This window comes from Ursus arctos, unplaced genomic scaffold (genome assembly GCF_023065955.2).
Source record: "Ursus arctos isolate Adak ecotype North America unplaced genomic scaffold, UrsArc2.0 scaffold_9, whole genome shotgun sequence".
NCBI classification, from domain to species: Eukaryota; Metazoa; Chordata; class Mammalia; order Carnivora; family Ursidae; genus Ursus; species Ursus arctos.
Genome location: NW_026623111.1, coordinates 81,235,168 through 81,262,477, shown reverse-complemented (window position 1 = coordinate 81,262,477; position 27,310 = coordinate 81,235,168). Strand labels below are relative to the sequence as shown.

General features: G+C 39.7%; 1 protein-coding gene across 4 annotated transcripts in view; it reads left to right on the top strand.

Moving 5' to 3' along the window:
- MANBA (mannosidase beta) overlaps nt 1–27,310 on the top strand; it is a 118,205-nt gene that overhangs the window by 3,100 nt on the left and 87,795 nt on the right. For 2 of the 4 annotated variants that reach the window (XM_057309603.1, XM_026509642.3), the window contains exons 2-5: nt 11,720–11,814; nt 15,234–15,339; nt 16,160–16,330; nt 22,178–22,301. In XM_057309603.1, coding sequence (XP_057165586.1) covers nt 11,720–11,814; nt 15,234–15,339; nt 16,160–16,330; nt 22,178–22,301 — 496 coding nt within the window. Of the gene's footprint in view, nt 1–503; nt 679–10,173; nt 10,476–11,719; nt 11,815–15,233; nt 15,340–16,159; nt 16,331–22,177; nt 22,302–27,310 lie in introns of those variants that run through there. The other 2 variants (XM_057309604.1, XM_026509643.4) reach the window with 2 other exon arrangements.

The window sequence follows — 27,310 nt, the reverse complement described above, 5'->3', positions numbered from 1 at the left end:
TGTTCAGTTGGATTTGTCAGACGATTGGGTGTGAGGTGTGAAAGAAAGAGGGGTCAAAGAAAACTTGAGGATTTTTTGGTCTGAGCCGTTAGTGAAATAGAATTCGTCTTTCCTGAGAGGCTCCTCTGGCCAGCCTTGGGTGTTTCATGGGTGACTGTGTTTCCCATACAGAATCTAAATCTGAGGTGTCTTCGAGAGCCTTTGGGCTCCCTGATAAAGGTGATCATTCATTCATTCATTCAGCCTATTATACCACACACTAAGGTATGCATTACAAAAAAAAATGAGTAAGACTCAGTTTCTATCTTGTGAGAGGTCACACTCTTGTGAGGCAGAAAACCTAACTATCACCATATGATACACTAAGTGCTTAGATAAGGGGACTCGTTAAGAATGTTCTCAGCTTTCCTGTGCAATTCCTCAGTGCTGTAAGTTTGAAAAGCTTTTTAAAAAAATTTTAAAAAGATTTTATTTATTTATTTGTTTGTTTGTTTATTTATCAGAGAGAGAGAGAGCACAAGCAGGGGAACGGCAGGCAGAGGGAGAAGCAGGCTCCCCGCCAAGCTTGGAGGTGGATGCCGGACTTGATCCCAGAACCCTGGGATCATGACCTGAGCTGGAGGCAGATACCCAACTGGCTGAGCCACCCAAGTGTCTCACATTTTTCTTTTTTTTTAGGTAAGAGATATTCTCAGTGTGCCAAAATTAGAAAATATAGGTGAGAAGAAGAAAACTCGGAAACCTGGCTTTCAGAGATAACTACTATTAAAATTTAAAAATATACTATATCCATTCAGAACTTTTCTGTCTCTACACATTTTTGATAACTATTTAAATATAGAGTCTAACAACTCTTTTATAAAGAATATTTTTTATAGTTTTACATATGATAAACGTATTTCTACAAACCATGTTTAAGTGCTCTTTTTGATTTCATTGTGTATATTTGCTACCATTTATAATCAATCACTTACTGTTGGATAGTTATCTGACTCAGTGTTTTCTATTCTTTGATGAAGATCCTTTTAACTAGATTTTAGTGTATATCCTGATTTTCTTAGACAATTCTTAGAAGTGCAATTGCTGATTCATAGGGTATGCACTTTTTCAGTCTTTTAATATGTAGTTCTAAGTTTTTCTCAATGAAAACTGTAACAGTTTACACTCCCGTTATCATTTTATCAGAGTGCTCATTTTAGGTGCTAGATTTGGACATTATTTATTTATTTATTTAAAAGATTTATTTATTTATTTTAGAGAAAGAGTGCAGTCACATGTGAGCAGAGGGAGTGGCAGAGGGAGAAGGAGAGAGAGAATCTCAAGCAGACTCCCTGCTGAGCAGGGAGCCTGGTGGAGGGGGTGGCTCAATCCCACAACCCTGAGATCATGACCTGAGGCAAAATCAAGAGTGGGACGCTCAACTGACTGAGCCACCTAGGTGCCCCATTTGGACATTGTTTTAAAAAGCAAAACCAAACACAATTTATAGTAAGATTGAACATCTTTCTTTTTTTTTTTTTTTTAAGATTTTATTTATTTATTTGACAGAGAGAGAGACAACCAGCGAGAGAGGGAACACAAGCAGGGGGAGTGGGAGAGGAAGAAGCAGGCTCATAGTGGAGGAGCCTGATGTGGGGCTCGATCCCATAACGCCGGGATCACGCCCTGAGCCGAACGCAGACGCTTAACCGCTGTGCCACCCAGGCGCCCCTGAACATCTTTCTTATGTTTATGTCATGTTTATTGGTGATTTGGGGTTACTTGCTTGTGTTCTTTATTTTTCTGTTGGCTAGTCATCTTAAAGTACAGATTTGTTAGACCTCGTTATGTATTTTCAAAAAATGTCTCTTTTGTTAATGATGTATTTTGTCTTATAGCTGTTTTAAAGTTTTACATATTGAAATCTTGTAAGGTTTTTTCTTTTAATGATTGTTTTTGTCTTCGATATTATACTTTAAAAGTAATTCCTTTCTCCCCTATTAAATAATTTACAGTTATTTCCTTTTATAAGTATCTTCATAATTCCTTTACATATTTAAAATATTGATCCATTTGAGTTTTTCAGATGGTTAGTTTTTTATATCCCATAATTTAACAATTTCTCTTTTGTTCACTGACATAAAACATTATTTTTTCATGTATGAAATTCTCGCATACTGACAATTTTCTTATTCCCCCTCTTAAAATTATTTTTTAAAGAATTATAAATGTTTAATGCTTCTTGAACAAAAAAATTGATGCACAAAAATATAAAATATAAAGAACAAGGGCATACTACAAAGCAGAAGTAACCACTGTAAAATTTTTTATGTGTATCTTTCCATATTTTTTAAGTATATACAAATACAATAATATAAAAATGAAATCAATTCCTGACATGGTATTGTAAGTACTTCTTTATTTAAAATATATGGTGAACATCTTTCTGTATCTGTGTCTATAAGTATAGGTCTAGAATAATTTTTAATAACTGCATAGACTCCATTATGAAGATGTGCACATATTTGAAATCACTTAAAAGTGGAAGAAAATATATTACATATATATATATGAATATACGCATATACTAAAAAATGGTAGGCACCAAATTCTTAGGACTTTTTCTCTAAATTTTATGACTATCTTATATCCTTCTTATATAATTGGGACAGATGATCAGAGAAGATTTTTTAGATATGTAAATTTGTAAAATATAAATGTTAAGATTATATCATGGTAACTCTACCTGTGATTGATGAATTAGTCTTAATCATTCTGTCCTAGGAGCTGTCATTCTGTCCTAAGAGCCATAAGTCTGTCCATGGAGGCCCTAATCTGCTGATGATCACTCATAAATAAATTCTAATAAAATATGTGCACCAGTGTGGATAAATGTATATTTTTGTACTCTTGAAGTAGCCAAGAGACAATTGCCATGTAAATATACTTTTAAGACCTTTTTGTTATGGTAAATTTCAAACAAACACAAAAAAGAGTAGCGAAATGAACTCCCGTTTACCCATTACCCTGGCTTCAACACAGTTCATTTTGTTTCTTCCTCCATTCACTATGCCTCCCCTTATTTAGACATCACATCATTTCATCCTCACATATTTCACTATCGATCTCTAAGTATAATACCATTTTCACCCATATGAATATTTTTGTTGTGTTTCAGAGGGGGAAGTCTCATGATATGGTCCAAAATGACCAAATATAAATTTATCCGTAAATAGAAGGTACTTTTTCTGGTGTCTGTACTCACCTACTACAAAAGACTTAAAAATGGAATATTTGATTTTATTTGATAATTTTATGATGCGAAATGATCTCAAAAGCTTCTAGAAAAGGAATCATTGAAAGATCTGTAGTTTGCTTAAACGATGAGTGACATTAAGGAGATAAATTAGCTTAGGACTCTGTATTTGAAGTTTAAATTTGAGCAGAAATAGTCATTCAGTTTTGGGGAAGAGAGAACCATGAGGTTTTTAAGCCACCACTGCCTTCTTCTCCCCCTTCTTCTCCCCCTTCTCCCCCCCCTTCCCCTCCTCCTCCCCCTTCTCCCCCCCTTCCCCTCCTCCTCCTCCTCCTCCTCCCCCTCCTCCTCCCCCTCCCCCTCCTCCCCCTCCCCCTCCTCCCCCTCCTCCCCCTCCTCCCCCTCCTCCCCCTCCTCCCCCTCCTCCCCCTCCTCCCCCTCCTCCCCCTCCCCCTCCTCCCCCTCCTCCCCCTCCTCCCCCTCCTCCTCCTCCTCCTCCTCCTCCTCCTCCGTTTGATGCCTTGTGGGGTGTGTTTAGGGCATAAAAGGGTTTGCTTGTCATGGCCCAACACTGGGAATCAAAGGAACATCTGACAGTTGAATCTTTAGATAAGAGCTGGTTGGTCTTTATCACATGTAAGTATACATAGTCAACCTAGACTATGAAATTCATCTTTGTATAATAATGATTTCATGTCTTCCATGTGCAGTGCACTCTCCTTGACCCTCTCAGGTGCAGCTGGTCATATAATTGCCCTCACAACCCTGTGAAGAAGGTTATCGTTACTTACACTAACTGAGGCTCAGAGAGGTTATGGCCTAGGATCATTGCATCTATTAAATGATGGGACAGGGATTCAACACACATCTTTTCACGTCCATATTGCCTGTTGGCAAGAATAAATAGTAAGCAAAGAGAAAAATTACTGTTTTAATTTAAAGATGTCCAGTGAAAACAGTGACTGTTCAAAATGTACCACCAAAAGCATCGCATTTGCTCAAAGTTCTTGATAAACGCAAGCAATTCCTGAGGGTCAGTCCACACGTCCCTTCTTCTCTGTTCTCTGTCTTTTGGAAATCTTTTAGTTTCGGCCATCTGTGCCAGATCTGTGTGGCTCTGGGGGCCAGAGCTGCTCCAGTACCTTGATTTTTAACCCTGTCCTCATGATTTGTGGCTGGAAATTTTGCTCCACTCTTCTACCTGAATGTCTTCATGGAGTATTGAAACTCAATATATCCTAATGCCTCTCCTCTCAATTCTCCTAATCTTTAGTTTCTCTTCTTTTATCCATTTCTAATAAAACCACCAATATTTTCTCAGTGAATGAGGTCTGGAATATTGATGCCATTCTTGTTTCTTCTCACATATGTTGCTTCCTGTTGGATCTTGTAGGGCTAGCCTACAGCATCTTATAACCATCCCCGCCTAGTCCTTGGTACTGCTATCAACCTAGCTTATTGTTTTCCTCTTTAAAAAGAGCTCAACTACTTTTAATGACTTTTAGAAATAGGTAAAGGATATACAATTGGTCCTTGAGCTGTGCGGGTCCACTTACACTCAGATTTTTTTCAGTACTATAAATGTGTTTTCTCTTCCTTCTGATTTCTTTAGTAACATTTTCTTTTTTCTAGCTTACTTTATTGTAGGAATACAGTATATAATACATACACAAAACATGTTAATTGACTGTTTATATTATTGGTAAGGTTTCTGGTCAATAGTAGGCTATTAGTAGTTAATTTTGAAGAGTCAAAAGTTAATTAGCAGATTTTTGACTGCGTGGGGTTTGGGAGGACCATATTGTTAACTGTAATGATAAAAAAAATTTTAAAGTGTGGCACATAATGAAAGCAAGTCTCTTCCTTCCCCTTTCCTAGTTTTCTAGTTCCCTTCCACAGAAACAACACTGTCAACCAGATTCTTGTGTATATTCGTGTATCTTGTGATACATGTCTATATACATATAGATTTATCTACATTTCTCTCCACAGATGATCATATTCTGTGCATATTGTTTGGTAATGACTTTTTTCTTTAACTTGACATATCCTAGAAGTCATCTCAGATCAGTAGCTGTAACAGTAACGACAGCTATCATTTGTTGAGTGCTTGCTATATGCAGTGAATGGTTCTAAGCACTTTCCACATGTTGTTACCTCTTGCGATTTTCATACTGATCCTGGGAGGTACTATTATTATCCCTGTTCTAGAACTGAGAAAACAGAAGTATAGTGGTGTTGTATGAGCTTCACAGGACTCCATAGGTATTAGGGCCGAGCTGGGACTTGAACAAGTTTGCTCCCCACTGCTGCTCTTACCTGTCAGCTCCCCTCTCCCCCAGCTTCGTCTCAGAGGCAGGAACTATGGTTGTGGATCTGTTCAACTGCCCAACCTTGCTCCCTGAGCAAGTGTGAGCTGTGGCCCCTGTAACCCTTCACGTTAGTCAAGGATCTCTCTCCTGTCATTTATGCTGATCTTCCCTGAGTTCTAGCCTGGCACTGTGGAGTGAGCTAAGAACAGCACCTTGTTTCTCCTTCTAAATTCCCCTTTTAAATTCTCTTTGGCCAGAAGACAAGGAGTTCCCATCTTTACCTAGAGCTGTGGTAGACATGAAGCAGTATTTACTAGTGTAAGGACTTTAGGCAGAAATGATGTTAAGGCCAACCAAAATGTTTTGACTCATGAACTTGAATCTCATGCACCTGTGCGTCTTCTGAAGTAAGAATTGTAGCTCAGGCTCCTTTTGGCGATGGGCAAACTGAGGTTTGGAGAGAGTAGCTTCTTCGGAGTGGAACACATAAATACCCCAATGTAGGTTAGAGTAGCTTAGCTTCCCGTGAACATTTTTTTCTTTTCTTTTTATTATATAGTATCCGATACATGGAAAGTTATAGGCCCAAGTGTGTTTGTGATTTTTAAAGTCTAATAATTAAATGAATACCTATGCACCTACCATCAAGTTTATGAGCCTGCGCATAGCTAACATTGTTGCAATTACCTTGCCTATTTCAGTCCCATCACCTGCCTCCCCCTAAGGTAACCACTATCCTGAATTACCGATTTTCTTGCTTTTTACAAATTAAGGTTTTACCAAATATCTGTGTATCTTAATATATTGTTTACTCAACATATTGTTTACTTTTGCTCATTTTTGAATAAATGTTTTCTTAAACTGTATTTTTTTTGCCTAAGTGTCCAAGAAAATATCTATGTATGAAACAGCTGCAAAGACTTCCTTTTCTTTATTTAACTCTATTTGAAGTAATTATGTCTGGGATAAAATCAGGCATTGGATTGAAGCAGAACTGGGGAGTGGCAGCTATACCTGGTTAAGGAATTTATGTATGTGTAAGCAATCATAACAGATGAAGTTCAGAAGCTTACAGAGAAAATGAGACTGATAATGTTGTTTGTATGGTGTGATGCCACATAGTTTGTTGAGATACAGCAAGCATGGTAAATGCCAATTATAAATAAGTAGCACAGACTTTATATAGCATGTTTATCTCCTGGTTCCTGCTTGGTAGGTAGCACTGACATTGTAACTGTTGGTGGCATTTGTGACATTGATGGCAGTATTAGGTAATGATGGAGTGTGTGGACTCTGGAGCCAGACGCCCTGGGTCTGAATCAGTGCTCCAGCCTTGGACTCTTTGTTGATAAATGGAAATGATAATACCTCTCCCCTTGGGTCAGGTGATCATCTGGTATGAAAGTGTAAGTGTATGTGGAATGAGGCCCTGTAGGATAGACCTTGTGTTAGACTGAGTTGATTTAGTTCCTGGATGTCCTGCTGAGCTGTGGGACCTCGGGAGTGGAGTCTTTTGGAGCTTTCGTTTCTTCCTCTGTAAACGGTATTTACCACATGTGTTTGTTATGAAGATAAGAGTATGTGAGTACCTATCCTGGACAACAGATGATACTTCTGTTGTTTTTTAGGGCTCATGGGTTTGCTTAACAACTCAGTGACTTAATGGCTTCTTAGTCATCAGGTGTAACACTGAACTTCTGTAAGCTTCATTTTATTTATTTTTTATTTGTTTTCGGTTTTCAACTTTTTAATCAGTGCTGTGAAGGACATCCTAAATGCAAAATGAGACACAACAGAATATTCTTTTCTTTCAGTATTAAAAAAAAATGACATTCACATATATTTTAAAGAAACTTCTATGTGATCAGGGTGGTGACCCTGAATAAAAAAAAAAAAAAGAACCTCTAATCACGTTCTTGATTTCTTATAATTGCATTTGGAAATGGCTTCCCACTCCTAATAAACATTGTATACAGGCTTCTAAAATGTCCCTACATGCACATTATTATTATTATTTTTTTTAAAGCACTCTGGCCTTTTTTTTTTTTTTTTTTTTTGCCAGAACCGATAATTCTGAGAGCCCAAACTAAAAAAGTGGTAAAAGGAAAAATCCTAGGCTCTACAAATGTCCCAGGATTTGTCTTTAAATGGAGAAAAATTTTAAAAAACACATGGAGCTTTCTAAATCGTCTTTAACAAGCTACCTTGGGAGTTCGGTTCAAAAATGGAAGTTGATGCACTAAAACAGATGTTTCAGTGTAGCCTTACAAATCTTCGTAGGGACAACCGTGTGGAAGGCTGGCCTGGGTCACAAGTTTTATTCCTGCGTAGCTGCAGTAGACGCACATGCCTCATGTCCGTTGTCATAATTGCCTCTGTCACTTCCTCCAGTGTAGCGGTCGTAAACACTCTGGCCTCCCATATCCATATCCTCTGGGTCTTCATATCTGCCACCCCCAAAGCCCTGGTCCCCACCACCTCTAGAGTGGCTGCAACCTTGCCCCGGGGCCCCAAAGGCACCCCCTCCAGTTCCCCTGGCCGACTTGCCAGAGTGATCCGTGTGGATCTGGTGACCATCCAGAGACTCTCCATTTATGGCTCGCTTGGCATCTGAGACACACTCTGGTTTGGTGAAGGTGATGAAACTAAAACCCCAGGATTGTTGAGTCTCACAAGCCCTTGACAACAACCACCTCAGAAATAGGGCCAGAGCTGCTCAAGTGGTCTTCCAGAGCCTGCTTATTGGGGTTGAAGTTGAGCCCTCCCACAAAAATCTTCCCTTCTTCAGAAGACATGGTGGTGAGTTTGAGTACCACAAATTAAGCAGAAGGACCAGAAGAACAGCTTTCTTCGAGGAGCAGAGAGACTGGGCTGTTAGCTTTAAATAGGACTCAGAATTTTAATATGAGCAAAGGGGGTCAGACCACTCTGGAATTAAATTACGTTGGTTGCTTAGCATTTGGAATAGTTATTATAAATGTAATCTAAGCTTCTGCAATCTTTATTTTAGGGAGGGTAAGATATTTTCCCTTCGAGGAAATTTTTTTGTAGACTCTATCTTTTGGAGTAATTTTGGGTCCACAGCAAAATTGAGTGAGAAATACAGACGTTTCCATATATACCCCCCTCCACACACATGCACAGCACCCCCATTATCAGCATCCCTCCACCAGAGTGGTACATTTGTTATCATCAGTGAACCTACACTGACACATCATTATCACCGTATGTATATAATTTATATTAGAGTTCACTCCTGGTGTTGTATATTCTGTGGGTTTTGACAAATTTATTGTGACATGTATTCACCATTAAAGTATCATTTAGAGGAGTTCCACTGACTTCAAAATCTTCTGTGTTCTGCCTATTCACCCCTCTTTACCTTAATCCCTGGCAACCACTCATCTTTTTTTTTTTTTTTTAAGATTTACTTATTTATTAGAGAGAGAGAGTGGGGGTGGGCAGAGGGAGAGGGAAAAAGAGACTCTCAAGCAGAACCCCCACTGAGATAGAGCCCAGTGTGGGGCTCGATCTCACAACCCTGAGATCATGACCTGAGCTGAAACCAAGAGTCAGATGGTCAACCAACTGAGCCACCAGGTGCCCTGCAACCACTGACCTTTTTACTATTAACATGGTTTTGCCTTCTCCAGAGCATCATGTAGTTGGAGTCATGTAGTATGTAGCCTTTTCAGATTGGTTTCTTTCAAGTAAAAGAAAAATTTTAACCTCTAAATTCTATTGGTCTAGAAAAAATATATCTGCAAAGCTTGCCCTCCTGAACTCAACAAGCAGCTTCCTTCAAGGGGCTGGGAGACGGGAAGGGGACTTGTGCCCCACAAGCCAGAGCATCAGCCAGCCCACGGCTTAGCAGGATGACCTGTTGCAACTGCGTCAGCCTTCACACCTTCCTTCTCATGTTATTTTTAACTGTATTGGACTAAGTCCACAGTATAGAGTTATAAATAAGGCTGGGTGGAGACACATGGACAGTCTAATAATTAGGTACTTCTTTAAACCTGTGTCCTTAAATATTTATTCTATGCTTATTCATCAGAGAGGCTGAGGTGTGTGTGTGTGTGTGTGTGTGTGTGTGTGTGTGTGTGTGTAGAGCAGGAAAGGAAACCAGTTGGCTGGGCCTGGCACACCCCACTTAGCAGAATAAAATCTCACTGTTAATCAGCTGTTAAAAGTCAGTTTGGTGATTATCAGTTGTTACTAAATCTCATTAACTATACCCTTCCCTAGTAGCTTATTAAAATACTTCTTCCAGGGGCGCCTGGCTGGCGTAGTAAATAGAGCATGTGACTCTTGATCTTGGGGTTGTGAGTTCGAGCCCCACATTGGGTGTAGAGATTACCTAAAAATAAATAAAATCTTAAAAATAAAATATTTCTGGGGCGCCTGGGTGGCACAGTGGTTAAGCGTCTGCCTTCGGCTCAGGGCGTGATCCTGGCGTTATGGGATCGAGCCCCACATCAGGCTCCTCCACTGTGAGCCTGCTTCTTCCTCTCCCACTCCCCCTGCTGTGTTCCCTCTCTCGCTGGCTGTCTCTATCTCTGTTAAATAAATAAATAAATAAAATCTTAAAAAAAAATAAAATAAAATATTTCTTCTAGTTGGGACCAATTTCTGGCAGATAGATTCTTTCCATGTTGATACACACCCAGCCGTGCTGCAGTGCCTCTTACTGACTTGTGCTCCGAGCAGGTGCCCAGCTGGCCCTTGCCAACCTAACTTGGTCATCTGTGGAAGTTAGACAAAGTTGGCTTTTCTTTCTCCATCTGGAGATGCAGTCTCTGAGGAAATCATCCTTGGCCCTGTCCCAGTTGGAGAAGACTGCACCGTTTCCTTCATTGTAGCTGTGATGTTGTTCACGGAAAGATGGACCAAAAAGCTTCACTTACCACTGTGTCCTCATCTGGAAGGTAAAGCATGGAAAATGGGTAGGAGAAGAAAGAGCTCTAAGTATTATGAAAGGAAGGACCTGGGGCTGGGCACTCAGTGAGAACAGCATCTGTGAACACCCAGCAGTCCTGTTGCCTGGGGCAGAGATTGGCAACCGTTTTCAGTAAAGGCCTGGACACGATTTTAGGCATCATGGGTCATATGGCCTCTGTCATACCTACTCAGCTCTGCTATTGTAGCATGAAAACTGCCATATATGATTTGTAAAGGAATGGGCATGGTTGTGTTCCAGTAAAGCTTTATTTATTGACACGTATCCATTCTTAGCTCACTGACCACACAGAGACAGGCAGTGAGCTGCATTTGGCCCATGGATTGTAGTTTGCTAACCTGGGTAGGGTAATATGGGCAACCTGAAGTTTGTCAGTTTGATGGTATCTCTGCTTCCTGTGTAGTCTCTGTAGAGGTCCTTTTTGTGCTCACTTAGTAAGCTTGGTGAAAAATAACTTTGGAAGTGCTAGGTGAATCCAAGGGTGGGAGTTTTGCTGATGGTTGGGTAGTAGAGGAAAACCATTGCCTTGAGGCCAGCTGGGATAGTGGCAGCAATAAGCACGATGAGAATAAAAGGGCTATAGGAGAGTGAAGGCCAGGGCGCTTGGGTGACTCAATCCTTTTAAGTGTCTGCCTTTGGCTCAGGTCATAATCTCAGGGTCCTGGGATGGGGCTCCTGTGGGCTCCCTGCTCAGTGGGGAGCCTGTTTCTCCCTCTCCCTCTGCTGCTCCCCCTGCTCGTGCTGCATTGCATGCTCTCTCTCTCTGTTAAATAAATAAATAAATAAATAATCTTAAAAAAAAAAAAAAAAAAGAACAGACTGACGGCTACACACCAGAAATTCTGACTTTTAATCTCTGCTAATACCTCGGAGGTTCTGTGTTTGGTTTTAACAAGGGCAGGTAATCTTAATCTCCATACATGTTCTCATTGATAATGAAACTATGTTATTTCTATCTCAAAGCTCTTTCATTGAGGAATTTTGTTGGACTTTTTAAAAAAACATTTTTTAGTGGTTTTTAGTTACCTGAATGCTATGTTAACTTCGTTGGAAGTTAAATGGATGGGATGTGTGAGCATGTAAAATGCTTACACTCCTAGGCCAAGAGTTCACTAATTTTTAGGTGACAAAGAGCTGTTGTTAATAATTTATGTCATGTTTATTTAATTTATTTATTTTTACATAATCATCTACCGTAATTTTTATCAACAGGATCCTTACTATAGATTTAATGACCTTGGCTACAGATGGATCTCCTTGGATAACTGGACTTACAGCAAGAAATTTAAAATCCCCTTTAACATTAGGTACGTGTGTGTATATAAGTACATCTACATCTCTATTAAGCTGTTATTATTGATCTTTTTCTTTCTCTGCAATAATCTTTTGTTTAGGTTGCATGTCAGAGAGTTGTGAGACTAAAGCCTTGTCCTATAAAAGTGAACATCTGATTTGTGTTTTGATTTGTACATAAGAATGGTGCCAGTGACCATCGGTCATGAAATTATGTCTTACTCAGTCATTCTTCCAGTGGTTATAATGGAGTCACCTACACCTAGTCAGTTCTTTCATTTCCATTTCCTTCTCTCTGCCCCCCACCCCATAATAATCAACAGAGTGTGTGTATTTATAATTTGTCAAGTAGGATCAGAGAGAGAGCATTCGTTCCGTTTGGTGTTAATCAGCCATCGAGGCCATGGCATTGGCCTTATATATGTCCTGAAGCCACGAGGAAAAGCATAGTACAGTTCAGTATGTTTCATGTAGCAGAAAGTAACCCAGTTATATCTACCACCATTATTGCTATATAAAAAAAATCTTCTGTCCCTTTTGTATGACTTTTTTTTGGGTAATTATTTACGAGCCTCTTAAAAGAGAAATAAATCCAGACTGTGGTGCTCAGGCTCTTATTTCCAGATAATACTTAAAATATCTCTGTAAGGGATCCTCTTTCATCTTCAACTCAGCATATCCAAAATTTAAACAATTGACTTTCCCACTTAAACTTTGTATTTTCACAGCCTTATTGTTTCTCTTAGTGCAGCACCATTGTGCTGATCTTCTGTGCCTAAGGTGTTTTGGCTTATACTGTCTTTTCTTCATCTCTTTATGTGGTCTGTTTCTGAGTCCTGTTAATTTCTGCCTATCATTTTTCTTGATTCAGCCCCTTTCTCCTCATTTCCCAGTTTCCATATTTGCCTAGGCTGTTGTTAATGAGTGTCTGCAATTAGGCCAAAGCCGCATCACTAAATTTCTTGCTTTGTCTTTTTATTCTCTGGTCTTGTATATGGCAACATTAGACTCATCTTCCTCAAACATTAGATTCATCTTCCAAAATATTGGTTTCACCATGATGTTCTTGCTCAAGAATGACAGTGTTGGTGGTGATGGGTATTAAGGAGGGCACGTATTGCATGGAGCACTGGGTGTTATATGCAAACAATGAATCATGGAACTTTACATCAAAAACTAATGATGTACTGTATGGTGACTAACATAACATAATAAAAAATTAAAAAAAAAAGAATGACAGTGTCGGGGCACCTGCAGTTGGTTAAGCATCTGACTCTTGGTTTCAGCTCAAGTCATGATCTCTGGGTCTTGAGATTGAGCCCCACATTGCCTCTTGCTCCACACTCAGTGGGGGAGTCTGCTCGAGATTCTCCCTCTCTCTCACGAGTAAATAAACAAATAAAATCTTAAAAAAGAAGAAGAATGACAGCGTCTTCCTTTTTTTTTTAAGGTTTATTTACTTATTTTAGGGAGAGAGAGAGCATGCGTGAGAGAGAGCTTGAGTTGGGGGAGGGGCTAAGGGAGAGGGATAGACTCTCAGACACACTCCCTGCCCAATAGGAGCCCCAGGCTGGCTCCACGGGGTGGGGGTGGGTGTGGGGAGGCCTCAGTCCTACAACCCTGAGATCATCACTTGAGCCAAAATCAAGAGTTGGATGCTTAGCCAGCTGAGCCACCCAGGCTCCCTGACAGTGTCTTCCTTTTAATTGACAAAACCAGTTTAATTTTCTCTGCCTGTCTGTGAAAATACTCCTTAATCTTGCTTATTCCTGTCCCACTTCCTGTGTCCCCTCCTGCCCTGCGGACTTGACCAGATTCTTCCCTTCAGCTCTTTAGCACAACCTCCACACCTGAAACTAGTCTGTTATCTTTTTTTTTTTTTTTAAGATTTTATTTATTTATTTGACAGAAAGAGGGAGAGCATGAGCACAGGGGAGGAACAAGGGGAGAGGGAGAAGCAGACCCCTGTTGAGCAGGGAGCCTGATGCGGAGCTTGGTCCCAGAACCCTGACATTATGACCTGAAACGAAGGCAGACGCTTAACTGGCACCCCTACCTAGACATTTCTACTCATTAAAACAACAACAAAAAACTATTGAGACCTAATTCACAAACCATACAATTCACCCTTTTAAAGTACACAATTCAGTAGTTTTTAGTGTATTCAAAGAGTTGTGTCACCATCACTATCCGCACCTCAGAGAGAAAGCCATACCCATTAGCAGTCATTTCCCATTCTCAAAGTCCCCATTCTCTCATCCCTATCCCGGCACTAGGCAACCACTGATTCATTTTCTATGGATTTATCTCTTCTGGGAATCTCACATAAATGGAACCATACAACATGTGGTCCTTTGTGACTGGCTTCTTTCACTTAGCATAGTAATGTTTTCAGAGTTCATCCATGTTGTCACATTCACCAGTACTTCATTTCTTTTTATTGCTAAATAATATTTTATTGCATGGGTATACCACATTTTATTTATTCTATTCATCTTTAGATTCTTGTTTCTTTCTTGAGGTCTTTCCTTGTGACATAAGCTCTGATAACACTTGTAGTCTGTCCAACAAGACTATACTATAAAGTAGAAGAGATTGAAAGTTTTCTCTTTATTCCTGTGTTTTAGGCTTGAATGGCAACTAGATTGCAGATTCCTTAAATTCAGAGTGTTTTAGTTCCTCGTAGGGCTTAGCAGACTGCTGGGCACATAATATTCATTAAATGCATAGATACTTCTTAGTTAATGTGTTCTCTTAGATAGTGTCAGTAAATGCAGTATTTTCTGAAAATGCTTTATATTTACTATTTAATTATCATAAGAATTTTGTTAAGTCCTAGAAAAAAGTCAGTACATTTGGAAATTACAAGCTGTGCTCTTGATTTTATGGCAATTGAAATACAAGAAGAAAGGTAAGCTAGATCACTCAGCATAGCAAGGGTATTATTCTAAGCAAAATAAGTCAATCAGAGAAAGACAATTATCATATGATCTCACTGATATGCAGAATTTAAGAAACAAGGCAGAATAGGGGAAGAGAGGAGAAAATGAAACAAGATGAAACCTGAGAGGGAGACAAACCATAAGAGACTCTAAACAAAAACAAACAGAGAGTTGCTGGAGGGGAGGAGGGTGAGGGGATGGGGTGATTGGGTGACAGGCATTAAGGAGGGCACGTGATGTAATGAGCACTGGGTGCAGCTATGAATCACTGAACTCTACCTCCGAGACTAATAATACACTCTATGCTCATTAATTGAATTTAAATTTTAAAAATGTATTAAACAAATACTTAGGAAAATTTCATTGGAAACTGCCTTTTAAGAGTGTATTTTCCATGAAATATTTATTCCTTTCGTTTTTAACTAATAAAAAAAGATTTATCTAAGTTAATGTTTTATACATCTTGTTTTAAAAATCTTTTCTTTTTTAAGCAAATGGCAAAAAATGAATTTGATTTTTGAGGGCGTCGATACAGTTGCAAAAGTCCTGCTAAATAGTGTTCCTATTGGGAGAACAGGCAACATGTTCAAAAGATATGTAAGTATACAGGGACATCAGATTAAAACCTACATGTATGTGTTTGTGTGTTAATTGTTCTGAGTAAAGAACGGTAAGGGCATAATGGTCCATGTAGGCGGGTACAAGCTGTTTGCACTGGGTAAGTCACTTTCTTTCTCAGTTGCCTCACTGTAGAATGATGAAAACACCACAGACCCTATGGAGTTGCTGTGACTCCTTAATAAGCTAATTATAGAAAATGTTTGACACAGTTCTTGGCACACGAGGAGTGTTCAGCAAGTGCTATTCCCTTCTCTGTTGTTTGGTGATCCAGAGTTTCATGCAAAACACCAATTGACAAACTACTAAAACAGAAAATGTCCTTTTCTTTCTGGAATAATTACATTAAGGTATCACATCCTGATCTCCATTCAAGGGTAGACTTTTCAAAACAAAAATAACTTATGACTTAGAAATACATGCTGTTCATACCAGAGAGTCAGGCTGTCACGAAGCATCTAGGAAATTCCTTGGCAGTTCAAGGCCACATGTAAATAGCCAGAGCAGACATTCCAGGGCTAGAGATATTTTCTACTTGCTCTCTTTGCCTAGGACCATCATCTGTCAGTGCATATGGAAGGGGAAACCTGGAAGTCTGCTTTTGGGTAGGAGAATGTGTTCACTTGTGCCTGTAAGCAGGCAGCTAGGTTATACTATTTCAATGAAGTGCTTTCTACCCCAAAAAGGCTAACCTTAAAGATTTCAATTATTTTATGCATCTTTCCTATGTTTTTATATATCTCTCTCTAAAATTTTACACACGAGTCTACTTCCACATCTGTTCTTTCCTTTAATGCAGAGCTTTGATATTACCAGTGTGGTTAGAGATGTGAACTCCCTTGAGCTGCGTTTCCAGTCACCAGTGTTGTATGCTGCCCAGCGGAGCAAAGCTCACACGAGCTACTCCGTGCCTCCAGACTGCCCTCCGCCTGTGCAGAGGGGCCAGTGCCATGTCAACTTCATTCGAAAGGTAACGGTCTTGCAAGGGGTGGGGGCTTTAGCCTTGAGGATGGGATATGCTGGCATGTGAAATGCTTGTTGGAAGACACCCATAGTATTTCAGAAGTTGGGCATCTCTTTCCTGCCTGCTTCATGGGATTAGAAACCTGAAATCAGAACCAAAAGATTATATGGATTTTTGTGAAGAATCTTTGTCTTCCTAGATTTCTTTCCTGAAGCGTGCTTTAGAACTTAGGTAACAACAGGGGCGCCAGGGTGGCTCAGTCGTTAAGCGTTTGCCTTCAGCTCAGGGCGTGATCCCGGCATTCTGGGATTGAGTCCCACATCGGGCTCCTCTGCTATGAGCCTGCTTCTTCCTCTTCCACTCCCCCTGCTTGTGTTCCCTCTCTCACTGGCTGTCTCTATCTCTGTCAAATAAATAAATAAAATCTTAAAAAAAAAAAAAAAGAACTTAGGTAACAACAGAAAAGGAAGAAAAACAGGTGACTGCTAATGTAATTTTACAAATTATTTTTTTAAGATTTTATTTATTTATTTGAGAGAGGGAAAGGGGAGAGCATGAGCCGGGGAAGGGGCAGAGGGTCAAGCCAACTTCTCGCTGAGTGGGGAGCCCAACGTGGGGCTCGATCCCAGGACCCTGAGATCACAACCTGAGCCAAAGTCAGACACCTGTGTATTGTTTTTTTAACATTTAGGTTTATCAAACTTTTCACCAGAGTGTAAGGTTTATATGTATTAGTGATTCTTGTTACTAAGAAGCCTTCTGCAAATATTAGTATATTTGCTGATGTGTTCTTATATTTTACTGCTAGTTTCCCTTAAAATCTAACAAAAATGACAAAATCCGCAAGGGGATTATTTTTCTTTGAGTTTCATCTGAGTCTAAATAACTTGAGTTTATTCCAATACGTGGTTAGATTAGTATTCTATGTGGCATTAATTTTTTTATTTTATTTTTATTTAAAAAATTTTTAATTGTGGTAAAACATACATAGCACCAAATTTGCTCTCTCTACCATTTTTAAGTGTGTGGTTCACTAGTATTAAGTATATTCACATTGTTGTGAATCCAATCTCAAGAACTTTTTCATGTTGCAAAACTGAAACTGCATACCCATTATAAAACAACTCCCAGGGTCATCTGGGTGGCTCAGTTGGTTTCTGCTTTTGGCTCAGGTCACAATCCCTGGATCCTGGGGTTGAGCCCCACATTGGACTCCCTATTCAGCAGGGAGCCTGCTTCTCCCTCTGCCTGCCTCTCCCTCTGCTTGTGCGCTCTCTCTCTCACGAACAAATAAAGGTGTTAAAAAATAAACAAATAAATAAAAAACAACTCCCTATTTTCCCCTCCTCCCAGCCCCTGGAAACCACCATTATTTCTGTTTCTATGAGTTTGGCTACCCTAGATACCTCAGATAAGTGGAATCCTGCATATTTGTCTCGTCGTGCCTGGCTTATTTCACTTAGCACAATGTTCTTCATGTTGTAAGCGTGTGTCTGACTTTCCCTTCCTTTTTAAGTCTGAATAATATTCCATTGTACGTACCTGCCACATTTTGTTTATCCATTCACCTGTCAGTAGACATTTGGGTTGCTTCCGCCTTTTGGCTGTTGTGAATAATGTTGCTACGTATGGATATACCAATATCTCGTTGAGAGCCTGCTTTCGTCTCTTTCGCATATATACCAAGAAGTGGGATACTGGAGCATATGGTAATTCTATTTTAAGTTTTTTTAGAAATCAGCATTTAATTTTAACAACAAATGTAATCATTGGTTTCATTGTGAAAATACTAAGAATATTTTCCCAGTACTTGTTAGCTAAAGCCTCGTTTGATAAATTCTTATTATTTCAACTAAGTGGCTCTCTTCAGGCTGGAGGGATTTATCATTAAATTATGTTTCTTTAATATAAGTGCTAAGGTCAAAATTATGCCTCCTCTTGTGTTGTACCTAAATTTGGGTCAGTGTCTCAGTGTAACCATTTGTTCATAGTACCAAAAGGAACGGTCTGTAGCTGAGCAGTCAGGTGTTCTGTGGAATACTGTGTACTTACACTTCTGTTTAAAATTCATCTTTTGTTTTTGGCCTGTGGCTTCAAATGGCACAGTGGTTTGAATACTAGAGTTTGCACTTTTTCCTCTCTCTTCTTCTATCTTTAATCTTCTATCAAAATGAGGACTTCCTGGATCCTAATGTTACTTTTCAGGTCGTCAATAAAAGTATATATATGTTATGCATATATCCATGTAGTAGTTTTCCTCTACCCCACCATTCAGTTTGTGGCATATAAAACACGCTTTCAGGGCACCTGGGTGGCTCAGTTGGTTAAGTGTCTGCATTCGGCTTGAGTCATGATCCTGGGGTTCTGGGATCCAGCCTGCTTCTCCCTCTCCCTCTGACCCTCCTCCCTGCTTGGGCTCGCTTTCTTTCTCTCTTTCTCTCTAATGAATAAATAAAAAGTCTTAAAAAAATAAAACACACTTTCAGGTTATCTAGATAGAACAAAACCCTCATCACCGAAATCAGGAATCAGACCCAAGATTCTGCTCTCAGGGTCTGTGGAACACTAACCCTGGGGCAAACTTACCAGAGCAATGAATTGCATCTTGATATTTCTCGCTAGACCGACATGGTCCAGTAGAAAGAGACCTGAATTGGAGAGCAAGTCAGGAATCTTAGATCTGAATTCTGGCTTTATGACCAGAACGATCTTAAGCAAGTCCATCATTTATGTGTGGAGCTAATCCCTTCCCTTCTTGACTATGTTGATAGGAGCATATAGTGAAATAATAATGTAAATGCATTTTGCATACTATAAAGTGCTGTACAGCGATTCAAAATGTAGGGAGGTGTTATTTATTTTGGAGACTTATTTCTGTAGTTACAGACTTCTAAGTGTGTAACTGATTATATGAAGTCAGTGCCATAGAGTTATCAACACAAGTCCCCACTTGTCTCTGCTTCCTTCTCTGTCCAGCCTGGTTGGTGGGGCACATCACTTCAGCTACCCTCCTAGCAATCTTCTTTACCATCCCCCTTGTTTTCTACCTACATCTCTGGCTGTTCCTTCTAAGTTGCCTTATCCAGATCAACCTACCCCTCTTAGAAGTTGTATTATTCATGCTTTGCTCTGTTCCGGACACTTTCCTCCTCTCATTTTATACCTTCTCTAGGCTATCTCATTTAGCTTCACTTCTTCAATAACCAGTCGAATTTCTAATGACTTCTAATATTATGTCTTCAGTCCAGATCTCTCCTCAATTCCAGACCTTATACCGCATTGCCTGCTTGGCGTCTTCACTTGCCTGATTCACAGGGACCTAAAGCTCAGCATGTCCAACACTTGGATCTAAACCTTCCCCCTAGGGTTCCCTGTCTCAATGAGTGGAATGCCATCTGGAATAGTTGCTTAAACCAGAAACCTAAGAGTTATTTTTGATAACTCCCTTTCTTTCTTTTCCCTGCTCCAATCCATCCCTAAGTCATTTTGATCATGTGAACATTACCTCTTCAATAGTTCTTTAATCTTCCCATGCTCTATTTCTACTATCATGCTTGAGTTCAATCTGTCATTATTTCTTGCATGAAATATTACCCTGGCCACCTAACTGCAACCTACAACCTTATTTGCCTTCCTCCAGTTAATTTAACATAGAGCAGCCAGGATGTTCTTTTCAGACAAAAATTATTGTAGCACTCTTCTTAAAACTCTTCAGCAGTTTCTCATTGCCTTTAGGCTAAAGTAACAGGTCTTAGTTTGGTCTGGCTCATGCCCACTTCTCCTGTCTTCTCCCCATCTCTTCCCATTGTTCCCTCTTCATCTCTTGGAATGTGTCATAGTCTGTTGCACCTCAAGGCCTTTGCATATGCTGTTCCTTCTGAAAGGGATGCTTTTACTTCCTTATCCCCTAAACACACTGGACAAGTGGTGCTTCCCCTTCATATCTCCGTATAAAAGTCACTTTTATTCAGAGAAACCTGTCTTGACACCTCTCCCTCCTCTCCTCCATTATATTGTTCCCTGTCGACGTCTTGTGCATTTGTGATGATTTGTTCAGTACCTGAATTTCTTGCCATATTGTGAGCACTATAAATGGAAGGACTGTCTATTTTGTACATTGATGTCTCCCAGCCTGAAATATAAAAAGCACTTCACAAATCTCTTTTGAGTAAGTAAAAACTTTTATCTGAAGAAGTTGTATGAATAAGAGTGGGGAAAATAGTCTGCCTTATCAGATACTGAATATTTTCGCCCTCCTCCTAACCCCTGTCTCCAATAAAGGAATTGCACATCTGAACTTACAAACTCTTTAATAAATAGCCTCAAGATGGTTTTCATTCCACACATGAGAATCTGATACTGAAGTGGTGAATTCAGACAAATGTGAATGCTCTCAAGTGGTTTTAATTCTTTGTTTTTCTCTGTAATGGAAACTAATTTATCTCTATCTCAGATAAATACAGATCTTCGGAAATAATACTTAAATGAGAACAGTTTGGCCGATTCCTCAGGCTCTGTTCTACAAATGTTCCATTCAGAAGGATCTTAGTACTTCCTGTGGTGCTTACTCCTTTTTAAAAGCTGAGCTCATAGCCTCAACGTGTTAATTATCTGTATTTTTAAATGGTTCCTCGTTCTTTATAGTTACTACACTTAAATAGAATGTCCTTTATAGTTATTACATTTAAATACCACAGTAGGTTCAGAGATATTTTGGAGAAGTTTAAAGCGTGACCCTTGAGTTGTTTCAATGTCATATGCTTTTGAAGAATCAATGTACATAATCAGATTTTATGTTTTTAAAACATTTCTGCCAGACTTAACTATGTTGCATAGGTTCATGTATTGCTGTATAACAAAGTATGCCAAAACTTACTAGCTTAAAATAACATTTATTACCCTAGTTTCTGCCAGTCAGAAGTCTGAGTGTGGTGTAGGCAGGTGCCCCTGGCTCAAGGCCAGTTGTGAGGTTACAGTCAAGTATGGACCAGGGCTGCGGTAATCTCATGGCTCTACTAGGCCTGAAGTGTCTGTGTCTAAGCTCACTCACACGGTTATCGGTAGGCCTCAGATTGACGTTCAAGCCCACCTACTCACGTGGCCTCTCCACAGAGCGGCCTCACAACATGGCAGCTGGCTTCCACAAAACGGCCAGGAGAGAGTGGGAGAGAGCACCCAGAACCGAAGGTGCAGTTTTTTATAACTTAATTTTGGAAATGATATCACCTCTCCTGTATTCTCTTGGTTAGAAGTGATTCATTAGGTCTAATCCATACTCGAGGAGAGTGGATTGCACAGGGTGTGCGTACCAGGAGGGGGTCGCTGTAGGCCATTTTAGATGCTCTATTTGGGACATACACATATACACGAACACTATTATAGACTGGGTTTTGTGTCCCCCTGAATTTTTATGTTGAAATCCTGATCCTCAGGAGCTAAAAATGTAACGTTGTTTGGAGATAAGGTCTTTAAAGAGGTGCTTAAAACGAGACCTTTAGGGTGGGAGATAGTCAAGTATGAATGATGTCCTTATAAGAAGAGGAAATGTGTGTCTGTGTGTGTGTGCACAGAAAAGACTATGTGAAGGCCCAGTGAGAAGGTGGCTATAAGACCAGGAAGGAGGCTTCAGAGGAAACCAGACCTCCCAACACCTGGATCTTAGACTTGCCAGCCTCTAGAACTGTGAGACAATGAATTTCTGTTGTTTATGCCACATAGTCTGTAGTATTTTGTTATTACAGACTTAGCAAACTAATATACATGTATGTAATATTTTAAAAGAACAGGTTTTTCATAGTGTTTAAATTTCATGGTAATTGGGATCTGTCTTCTTTTTTCCTCTTGAAATTACAGGAGCAGAGTTCCTTTAGTTGGGACTGGGGGCCATCCTTTCCTACCCAGGGCATCTGGAAAGATGTCAGAATTGAAGCCTATAACATTTGCCATCTGAACTACTTCATGTTTTCCCCTGTATATGGTAAGCTAAGAGATGTGATTTCTTGTTTTTCTTTTTTGAGCCTCCTCTATGTAATAAAATTGGTTTATAATTTGAATATATAAACTTTTCAGAGACTCATTTAAAAGATTTTATGGCACATTAAATTTGTCAGCATGAAAAATATACACAAAGTGTGATTTGTCATGAAAATTTACAATATAAAATAGGAAGGAGATAGATAATTTTAAACATATTTTGAAAAGAAAAAGAAAGAAAGCAAGAGCAGCTCTAGGTTTCTCTGAGCTAAGTGTTCCTTCTAAAAGAATTGGGCCTGCTGCCTTGTACTCCTCTTCGCAGCCTCTGTTCTCACTTTCAGAACTCCAACTATGCTGAGTTCTTGATTCGCTCACATCGCTGGGCTGACTCTATCATTGCACAGTTTACGCCTCTGAAGGCTGTGACATACTGGCCTTGGTAAGAGTTGAAAATAAACTGGAATGCAAACAAGGCGTAGAGAAAGTTTTGTAAGGTAAAGAATACTACTTTGTCAGCCAAAGGAGCTATTCACAAGAAAGGAGCATTGAATAAAGCTTCAGACATCTCACTGATGTCAACAAGTCAGTGAAAAGCCCGTCAGATATTTGTTGCGTTGTTTGCCTGACACTGTGTGTGTTTAGCGTAGGAAGGACCTAGAGTATGTATACTCTCGCCTGCACATTGGTTGGGGTGGGGATGGGAGATGTGAACAATTTACCGCACCAAACAAGACTGTAATAGGCTTGTGGGATGGGAGCCCCAGTAGTTCCGAAAACCAAAGATCAGGGAGGATTTGCGAAGTGAGAGAAACCAAGTGAAGGGGGATCTTGAATGATACCTCACGGTGCTCAGTCCGGTTACAGGCAGGCCTAACTGGATGGAATCAGCAAGAATGTGGTGTGTAGGTACAAGGGTTCTGTTATCTTAAAGGCCCTAGTGACCCAAGAGTGCTATTCCATCAAGCCAAATCTGTTTTCTAAAGGCAGAAGACAAAAGCAAATCAGAGCTGGTTGGTAATTGAGGTTATTAAGCACTGCTGGCATTTTTAAGCGTGGAAAGGGCATGAAAAGTTGCAATTTAAATTGCATGTGTAAATGTGGCTGTTCATAGCCCTGTAGTGCTTCTGAACTATTCAGAGGTGTAACTGGAACTGAGTTTTGCTACTAAATTCAAAGAATTGTTCATTCTTCCCCATTCCCACCGATATTTTTTCCTCAGGTATAATAAAGTCTAGGGAATGGAGGGGTCTGATTTTGAAGTTTTATCAGTGTTTTAGGTAGTTTGCAAAAAGTGCTATGGATTCTAGATACCCTGATACCTGAAAATATTTGAATAACACTGTTCTAGTTTAATTTAAAATTTTGAAAATGAGACTAAACATTTCTTCCTGAATATGAGTCATTAAAGTTCAGTTTATTCAACTAATGAATCATCGAGCCTTACATCGAAAACCGGGGATGTACTGTATGGTGAATAACATAATATAATAAAAAATCATTATAAAAAAAAATAAAGTTCAGTTTATTAGTCATTAGTGACTATGTGAATTTTATTGGAATTAAATCAATTTAAATGATACTTAAAATTTAATTAAGGGGTGCCTGGGTGGCTCAGTCTGTTAAGCGTCTGCTTTTGGCTCAGGTCATGATCCCAGGGTCCTGGGATTGAGCCCCACATCAGGCTCCTTGCTCAGCGGGAAGCCTGCTTCTCCCTCTCCCTCCGCTCCTCTCTGCCCCTCTCTGCCCTGCTCATGCTCTCTCTCTCTCAAATAAATAAATAAAATCTTAAACAAAAGAACAAACAAAAAATTTAATTTAGATTCAGTGTAATCAATTCCCCATATCAGCTACATTTTTGATATTTTGTGACTGCAATATATGTTGTATTTAACATAGAGAAAAATATGCTTCCTGTTTAGAAGATATGCCCTATGCATATCAAGCAGTAATTCTTAATATGATGTGTGACACTTTCTGTGTTCTCCCCATTGAGGCTAGAAGAAGATAACCTTATTGCTTTTCCAAATGTTCAATTTATTTCTGAATTTAAAATTAGTAAGTTTACCACTGAAGATCAAATGACTGACTATAACTCCCCAATTTAATTGTGAGCAGTAGGCCAGAAAAAAGTCTCTTTGACTTTTTAAAAATTAACTTGAAATTCTTAAGAATTAGTTTACTTTATATATCTGTGTAATACATGTACAGATTCACACATGTACTTATATATTTATATTTAATATATCAAATTTATATTTAATATATCAAATATATATTTATATTAATTCATATATATAGATAGATATTTCGTTTTCTACATTCTCTGTCCTTATAATGGTGGTTTCTAAACTTTTTTATTTTTCAGTATCCTGTGGTCATTTGTTTGATTTTGCCCTAAACTCAGCTTTCTCAATGATTTTCACCTATTCTTAATGTTTAAGATAATAAAAGCCAGTTTATATTTGAAAAAAATACTGAGGTCAAAGGAAAACAAGAATTACTCCTGTTATCTCTTAGGCTCTTGTCGTTTATCTAGGTATTAAGAGATACCAATTCATTGACATGACTTTCTTTAAAACCTTGTTAGAAAATATCTGTTTGAATAATTCCTCCTTAGCACTGAAATATTCGAATCGGGTTTTCAATAGCAGTAGCTTGGGACGCCTGGGTGGCTAAGCCGTTAAGCGTCTTCCTTTGGCTCAGGTCATGATCCCAGGGTCCTGGGATCGAGCCCCACATCGGGCTCCCTGCTTGGTGGGAAGCCTGCTTCTCCCTCTCACGCTCCCTTTGCTTGTGTTCCCTCTCCTGCTCTCTCTGTCAAATAAATAAATAAAATCTTTAAATAAATAAATAAAAAATAAATAGCAGTAGCTGTTCTAGGGAACCCACATTTTCAGTGTTTTGAACAGTGAAAGATTGACCCTGGTATTGAAAAGGGAAGCTCAGAGGCTTTTTACTGGGTGTAGAAACCCAGGAAGATTCTCCTGTCCTTTTCTCTTGGGAAGGGGCTGGAAGAATGACCCCATCTGCCGGGGGAGCGGAGCGGAAAGTCTGTCTGGACTTGGGTTTCCGAGGTATGTGGGGAAGAGAGATGGGAGAAGATAGCTGGTAGGAGTGAATGCTCTGATTCCAAAGATGAAGACATTTATAAGCAAATCATCTGGCCCAAACCGCAGGCCCTGTGTGGCGGTGGTGGTGGTGCTATGTGTGTGTGAGAGACAGAGAGAGACATATATTCATTTATTGATCGTCTTCTCCGTGCTAGGTCTTTCATATTGGTAATCTGATGTGAATTGTTCACATTATGCCCTAAAATTGATTAGGGAAGGGTGATCACATAGTTTTACGAGCTTCTCATATGCTTCCATAAACACAGTAAGTCCAAATATATGATAAGTATGTTCCGATGAAATGCTACATTGTTTAGTCTTGTGTTACTACAGTCCGAAAAAAATAGTATAGGTAAGTTTTTCAGTATGTGCATCTTCCTCTTGAGCTGAGGTGAACTGTGGATCTTTGACCTGTGCTCGGGCACTCCCACCACCCCAGAGATGCTCCCTTCCCCTAGCCTATCCACATGTACTTGCTGCCTCAGCCTAAAGTGCCCCCTCCTTCATTCTCAAAGACCTAGCCTTTGAGTTGGAGGAGTTAGTTTAGTTCTCAGCTAGACCCTGGCCTGCCCTACAGAAGCCTGTATTGAAGGTCATTGCTGCCCTTTGCCTATAGGGAATATAATATTGTAATATAGCAAAGATTTGTCAATCTTTGTTTTTTTTTAAGATTTTATTTATTAATTTGACAGAGAGACAGCCAGCAAGAGAGGGAACACAAGCAGGGGGAGTGGGAGAGGAAGAAGCAGGCTCACAGCGGAGGAGCCTGATGTGGGGCTCGATCCCAGAAGGGCAGGATCACGCCCTGAGCCAAAGGCAGACGCTTAACGACTGAGCCACCCAGGCACCCCAAGATTCGTCCATCTTGCTTAATGCCTTGTTTGATGCATTTTTTGAATGCACTCATTTTGACTCACTTTTTCTTTCATCTTTGAATTACTTTACCCATAAAATACCAGTATTCACCCTTGAAAATGTCTTTAATGGGTAGGTGCGTTGCTTGGCTAATCTCTCCCGTGATTAGCTGCCTTGTTGCCTGAATAGATTTTTTTTTCTCTGGAATTTACCAATTTATCTTTGTTGGGGGAAATTTTGCTTTGCGTCTGTTTTGCCTTAGTTTCATCTTTGAGGGTTTTGTCCTGCTGAGTAAGCAAGGAGATCTTGCTGCTCGTAAAGAAGGGGGAAACAGCTGTTGTAACTGTGAGCCTGCCTCTCTGGCTAATGCAAGCTGTGAGCTCTTTGAAAACCAGCTGCTGAAGGCTGTCCTGTAATTCTAGCAGGAGCACAGGAAAATATCCTGTGTTTGAATTGAAACGTTCTGTGGCTTGGTCATTTCAGCTTGTTGTCATGGCTGTTTCTTCACGTGCACAGGACTACCTCTTCACTGCAGCTTTCCTTCACCTATTAAGACGCAAGAAGCAAGCCAGCAAACGGAGGAGCTGTTAGCTGCTCAGCAGGGTGAAGTTTATCAAGGCAGCTCTCTTTGAATAGCTCCCCCCCAATGAGATGAAGCATCGTTTTTCATCTTACGTAAGCAACCTGCCATCCTTTGCAGATCCTTGCCATGCTGACTTCAATGTTCTTCCATCTCCGTGTTAATTCTTTTTTTTTTTTTTTTTAATGATTTTTTAATTATATTATGTTAGTCACCATACAGTACATCCCCGGTTTCCGATGTAAGGCTCGATGATTCATTAGTTGTGTATAACACCCAGTGCACCATGCAATACGTGCCCTCCTTACTACCCATCACCGGTCTATCCCATTCCCCCACCCCCCTCCCCTCTGAAGTCCTCAGTTTGTTTCTCATAGTCCATAGTCTCTCATGTTTCATTCCCCCTTCTGATTACCCCCCCCTTTCTTTATCCCTTTCTTCCCCTACTGATCATCCTAGTTCTCATGT